The 6776-nt window shown below is 52.0% G+C and overlaps 1 protein-coding gene across 1 annotated transcript; it reads right to left on the bottom strand.

The window, feature by feature from the left end:
* Window positions 1–497: 497 nt before the first annotated feature.
* Window positions 498–1136, bottom strand: LOC145996563 (uncharacterized). Its single transcript, XM_083133061.1, has one exon. It carries the CDS (start codon window positions 1134–1136, stop codon window positions 498–500), a length of 639 nt encoding a protein of 212 aa, XP_082989187.1.
* Window positions 1137–6776: the final 5640 nt, after the last annotated feature.

Here is a 6776-nt window from a genome sequence, read left to right as displayed (position 1 = left end):
TCTATGTATAAATATTTCCTGTATAATATATAATTGTATAACTCTCTTCGTCTTTGATCTCCTTCTCCTTCCCTATGTCTTTCTGTCTAGTGCATGCGGATATGCGAGTTCCCCCTATAGTATCCGGGCGCTTGGCTCCACCGAACGTATGATTGTGTCTCTCTCCCACGACACCGACAACTCCTCTCCTCTCGTCTCTCCTTCGGGGGAACCTTCTTTCGTTTGCAGGGATCTCGGATTTTCAGGTCTCCCCTCGCTTTAACCTGGGCGACGAGGATCAACAAGTTTCAGCTCTTCCCTCGTCGTTGCCAGGCACGTAGTTCCCCCAGTAAACCCTTTGGTAGTTGTCTATTTGTAGTCCAAGTGCTGATTTACAATCTTGATAGACGTTCGGATTGCCGTTAAGCTCAGCGTCATGAGGAGTTCGTTGCTGCTAAAGCCCAGCTGTCTCAGCGCAGCACGTGCAATTGAAGGTAGAGCTCCTCTTGAACCTAGGACTATGGGAGGATCACCCGATCGGCCTGAAGTGTGGACGCTACCACCTCGTCCAACTTCTTGTACTTGTCTACCTTCTCCTTTCCTGTTTCCTTAAGCGAAGTCTCAGTTTCGAACCTGACCGTCATGTCGGTAACGTACGCGACGTTATCCTTCACTAGGACGAGGTCCGGCTTAAGACGCTCTTTGGTCGCCGGTATGGAGAAGGTTTGCTCCTTAGCCAACGTATACCCTTTTGCAGATGCCGCTATGATGTCCCGCAGTTCATCATGTCGCTTGATCCGCAGTCCTTTTGATGCTGTGCAGGCGCCTATTACGTGCCCTAGGGTCTCGGGCGCCGCATGGCATCTCCTCCACTCATCGGACTCCACCACCTTAGCGCTTTTGAGGTCATGGTTAAGTCCAACCGTGTTGGATCTAAGCCTCAACAGGTCGGGTTTTAGTAGTCCCTGGTTGACTTGAGCCGCGTTGGCTATGGGGTCGTTGAAGAAATTCTTGACTCCCAAGCCGTGTAATGGCTGCTGGCTCCATCGCTCCGGCTCTAGATTAGTTATTAACTTTCTGGCCGCGGCAAAGGTGTCCAGCGTAACAGGTACTTGGACGCCGGTCACTCTGTTAATGACTTCGATCCTGGCGCCCATTCCTGTCTCTTGGAAGAGGTGAGTTACTACCTCATCCCGCGAGTCTCTCAGTCTACAGAGATTTCCTAATATCCCCAGCTGAATGATAGTGGTCAGGCGCGGAACGCCCAGACAACCATCGGTCTTTTTACAGTATAGTAACTGATCGGTGGTGGATTCAGGTAATTTGAAGGCCCTCTTGTGGAACCTCCTGACCTCCACATCGATGGATTCCAGGAAGTTCTTTGAAACTCCGACATCCACCCATACATATTAGAATTTAGGTAGGATGTTGGTGCCGATGAGTTTCGCCTTCTGATGTGGCTTTAGCTTGAGTCTGGAGGCACGGATCAGGATTTCCTTAACCTCCCGCAGGTGGTATTTATTCGAGAGGCCTTGTGCCAGAGTGTATTGGCACCCGAGGTATTGGAAAACCTCTCCCGTTTTTACCACCTTGATGGGCTTACCGCCCAGCGTGAGCTGGGGGAACCAGTAACCCATGTTTTGTGTAAACCTTCGATTTGAAAGGGGACACATTTCTCAGTCGAGATGCCTATATCGAGTTTGTCAAGGAATTGACTCACTCGGGCAAGCTGGTTGTTCATGCCAGCTGCGCTGTTCGTGAATATCACGAGATCATCGGCGTATGCTGATGCTGCCAGTTTCTGGTTGCCCAGGTCGTAGCCAGCACCAGCGCCTTTGATATCCTCGATTAGCTCGTCCATTACGAGGTTGAACAGGAATGGGCTCAAGCAGTCCCCTTGCTTGATCCCTCTTCGCAACTCGATGGATTCGCCGTATACTGATGTGCAGATTCCTTCATACATATCTGCAATCAAGGATATCAGGTGTTGATTGACACCTTTCTTAGTCAAAGCTGCTATCATCGCTGCGTGTGGAAGAGTGTCGAAGGCTTTGCTTATGTCCACCGAGCAGCCGGTGAGGGTTCTCCGGGCCTGTCTTTTGGCGTAGCTTATCGCCTTATCCAGGATAAAGCAATTGGCCGCGCACCCCTCACCCTTGACAAACCCCTTCTGCTCAGCCGTGAAGCTGATGAAGCGTCTCAGGGTTTCGTCAAGAATGCCAGTGAAAGTTCGGCATACGATAGAGCTTATCGTGATAGGCCGCCAGTTCTTAACCTGAGATCGATCCTTTCCCATCTTGGGAAGGAAGCTCGTTCGGTTCTGCTTCCACCTCTTCGGAACCGAGCCCGCATATATAATGTAGTTGAAGAGGTGGGTTAGCGTTGTTGCGACCCCTAATTGTCTCAGGTGGACCCTCCTGAGTCCGTCGGGGCCGGCGGCCTTGTCTTTAAGATTGGCTAGCCGTTTACGGACACTTTCCACCGAAATCGGAAGCATCATGTCCAATCTACTTTCCCCGGCAATTCCTTTGTCTCGGAAGGTGGCTGTGAAGGAGCCTTCTTGACTCCACAGATCCTGGTAGAACTCCACGAATTCCTTGTTCCCAGGTCTGACATCCTGTTCGTCCAGAAACTCACTGGAGTTCTGAACGATGGAGTCGGGAATTTTTTGTGGACACTTCTTGAAGATTGCTTGTGTCTTGGCGTAGAGCTGGTCAGGCCTCTTGCCCATCGACTTCCTTCGCCCCTTGTTTGGTGTTACTGTCCTTCGGGGTGTAGTGCTAGCTAGCTACCAGCCCCGCCTTCAGCACACTCGTGAGAACGTCCACTATCTCCTCCAGTTTCTGACCTGCTCGTTCATTCCCTAGTTCGAACAGCTCCCGTATTCCCCTGTCGAGTTCGCGCAAGCGCGCCTCCGGGTTGGGAGGAATCCCTTCCAGGTACTCCACAAATGGATCCGCTAGGATGTTTGTGGGTTAAGGATCCTCTGGTCTGTTCGTGTCTACCAACTTGTCCACCATAAGATGAATGTTGATAGCGTATCGTTCTTCCTTGTCGTCTTCTATCTCCGGCTCCGGGTTTGGCTTTGCCGCCTCCGGTTTGGTCTCCTGAGAGGCCGGGTTCTCAAGGGAGCCTTCCCTTTCGTCTCGCCTCCCAGGGCAGCAGGGATCAAAAAATTTCACCTCTCCCCCGCTGCTGCCGGGTGCCTGGCTCCCTCAAGCTCCTCCGTCGATTCTGAGCATGTCTCTTCCGGTACGGCCAGCCTGACTGTACTTGTGGCTGTGGTAGCCTCCGGGGCTCTTTCTAGCGAGGATCAACAAGTGTCACCTCTACCCTCTTCGCTTTCGGGGCAGCGGGGATCCACAAGTTCCACGTCTACCCCCACTGTTGCCGATTCTTTAGAGGCCCCGAGTTCTCTCAGCTTCGCTGGGCCTGTTACTTCCAGTCCAGTCTGGCTCTGGTCCTCGCCTCTGCTGGCGCGGAGGGTGTGAGACGACTCAGGCCTGGATCTATCCGGCACTGTAAGGAGTCCTTGCTGGGCAAGGTGTTTCCTCTTGTCCCGGATTTGCCTGAGTTTTTGGTGGGAACGCAGCTGTTAGGTCCCGCCGTTTACCCTCCGTATCGAGATCCCTCCTCTCGATTTCCAGGAAAGTTTGTGTCCCCTCCGCGGACCATACTTTGCTCCTGGCTGGACCAGATCTTGGAAGGGGATCCTGCGAGATCTTAACCTCGTTCCAAGCGTCAGGGTGCGCTTTGCGCTGATGCTGACTCAGGCCCACCTGCTTTTGGAATGTCCTCCCGCATGGTTTCCCATCGGTAACGACTTTGCAGGCTATTACTGCGAGCGTCACTGGTCCACTTTCTACTACTGGTCTGTCAGTCTGCCGGCATTTCGGCACATGGGTCTCCATCGCATGAAGCCCATCCTTCTCTTTGCCACACTTCCGACACTGGTATATCACATCCGTCAGATGCAGGTCACGATAGTGCTTCGCCACACCCTTCTGCGACGTGAACACCAGGTGAAAATGCGTGTGGCAAGTGTACACCCCCTCCACTTTTTCGAAGGGGTACACTATCCTCACCTTCACTTGACACCTCCTCCCCGTTCTCATCTCCCCATCTCTCACCTTTCTCGCGCTCTCTCTCCCACTAATCTCCGCTCTCTGACTGGCTTCCGACGCATTATACACAGTACTCTTTGTCGTGACCATAGTGAAGTCAGGAGGTTGTTCGAAGGTCGGCCAGGTTCACCGCGACCAACCTACAGGCCCGGTTCCGGCTTTCTGTAACGATACCCACCAATGTCACCGGCCAACATCAAGGGCTGCCTGGGTTCCGCAGTCGTTACTTGGTTTTCCGGGAACTCTCGCTCCCAGAAGTCCCTTCGCCCACTCACTCATCATAGGTTTCAGCTTTGTCCATCCTGCCTTTCTTGACCAATGACCCGGATCCCCGGAGTATAGGGTAAATCGCCCTACAACACCTACTCCCCAGGCTTAGGCACTGTTACGCCTTAATCAGGCCGAGGGTCGGCACCACCGAGTCTTCAATGTTGTGGACCCCGTTCAATGATCTTGCCATGCTTCCTTATCCTTCTCTCCCACCGCTACATCTGTCTCCGCTTGGCTCGTTCCCTAAGGGTTTCCTGTCACCAGTCCCCCCCGGGCAGGTCTCCTCATCCAGCCCCAGCCTTATGGATGAGGTTTTGGACAGTACTAAGCATTCTGGACTCGGCATTCCCCCCATGACAAAGTGAGTGTGCGGCTTCACCTACCCCCTCGCTGTTCCAGGGGGCGTAGGGTTTTTCTGTTGGGGTTTTCTCCCTTAGCCTTTGGGTCAAGACCCGTCCGCAAGGCAGCGGGGTTTGTTGTCAGGGTTTCCTCCCCTAGCCTCTGGTCCGGGATGATGTTGTACATCACTAGCTCACATATCTGCGGGCCGTTCCACTATCCGCCACCGGTGGACCCGCTCTATACCCTGAGGCAGGGTTCTCAAAGGGAGCCTTCATGCGGGGGTGAACGCGTACCATCCCTCTCCCCGTAGTACCTGGGTGCAAGGATCAACGAGTTTCATCTCTACACTATTTCATCATTTCATCACTCATCCCCATCTTCGCAAATTAGCCAAGAGGCACAAAACGCGAAGTAAAATAAACTAAATCAATCAATCATCTCTACCCTCGTAGTGTCAGGCACTTGGCAATTCTGACTGAGCCTATTAGCCCCGTCTCTTCCCTATGTTAGCATAGGTACTTTGGTACTCAAGATCATTCCTATCTTCCAGCTCCTACTCCACCTTGCTTTCACCTCTGCCGGTCATACTATTGTATGACCAATAAATAACTAAATAATAATAAATTACAATAATTTAGATTGTATATAGATATATATCTCTATGTATAAATATTTCCTGTATAATATATAATTGTATAACTCTCTTCGTCTTTGATCTCCTTCTCCTTCCCTATGTCTTTCTGTCTAGTGCATGCGGATATGCGAGTTCCCCCTATAGTATCCGGGCGCTTGGCTCCACCGAACGTATGATTGTGTCTCTCTCCCACGACACCGACAACTCCTCTCCTCTCGTCTCTCCTTCGGGGGAACCTTCTTTCGTTTGCAGGGATCTCGGATTTTCAGGTCTCCCCTCGCTTTAACCTGGGCGACGAGGATCAACAAGTTTCAGCTCTTCCCTCGTCGTTGCCAGGCACGTAGTTCCCCCAGTAAACCCTTTGGTAGTTGTCTATTTGTAGTCCAAGTGCTGATTTACAATCTTGATAGACGTTCGGATTGCCGTTAAGCTCAGCGTCATGAGGAGTTCGTTGCTGCTAAAGCCCAGCTGTCTCAGCGCAGCACGTGCAATTGAAGGTAGAGCTCCTCTTGAACCTAGGACTATGGGAGGATCACCCGATCGGCCTGAAGTGTGGACGCTACCACCTCGTCCAACTTCTTGTACTTGTCTACCTTCTCCTTTCCTGTTTCCTTAAGCGAAGTCTCAGTTTCGAACCTGACCGTCATGTCGGTAACGTACGCGACGTTATCCTTCACTAGGACGAGGTCCGGCTTAAGACGCTCTTTGGTCGCCGGTATGGAGAAGGTTTGCTCCTTAGCCAACGTATACCCTTTTGCAGATGCCGCTATGATGTCCCGCAGTTCATCATGTCGCTTGATCCGCAGTCCTTTTGATGCTGTGCAGGCGCCTATTACGTGCCCTAGGGTCTCGGGCGCCGCATGGCATCTCCTCCACTCGTCGGACTCCACCACCTTAGCGCTTTTGAGGTCATGGTTAAGTCCAACCGTGTTGGATCTAAGCCTCAACAGGTCGGGTTTTAGTAGTCCCTGGTTGACTTGAGCCGCGTTGGCTATGGGGTCGTTGAAGAAATTCTTGACTCCCAAGCCGTGTAATGGCTGCTGGCTCCATCGCTCCGGCTCTAGATTAGTTATTAACTTTCTGGCCGCGGCAAAGGTGTCCAGCGTAACAGGTACTTGGACGCCGGTCACTCTGTTAATGACTTCGATCCTGGCGCCCATTCCTGTCTCTTGGAAGAGGTGAGTTACTACCTCATCCCGCGAGTCTCTCAGTCTACAGAGATTTCCTAATATCCCCAGCTGAATGATAGTGGTCAGGCGCGGAACGCCCAGACAACCATCGGTCTTTTTACAGTATAGTAACTGATCGGTGGTGGATTCAGGTAATTTGAAGGCCCTCTTGTGGAACCTCCTGACCTCCACATCGATGGATTCCAGGAAGTTCTTTGAAACTCCGACATCCACCCATACATATTGGAATTTAGGTAG

This window comes from Lepisma saccharinum, chromosome 12 (assembly GCF_977018435.1).
Source record: "Lepisma saccharinum chromosome 12, izLepSacc3.1, whole genome shotgun sequence".
Taxonomy (NCBI): domain Eukaryota; kingdom Metazoa; phylum Arthropoda; class Insecta; order Zygentoma; family Lepismatidae; genus Lepisma; species Lepisma saccharinum.
Note: the sequence above shows the minus strand (reverse complement) of the source record. Positions and strands in the feature narration are given on the sequence as shown.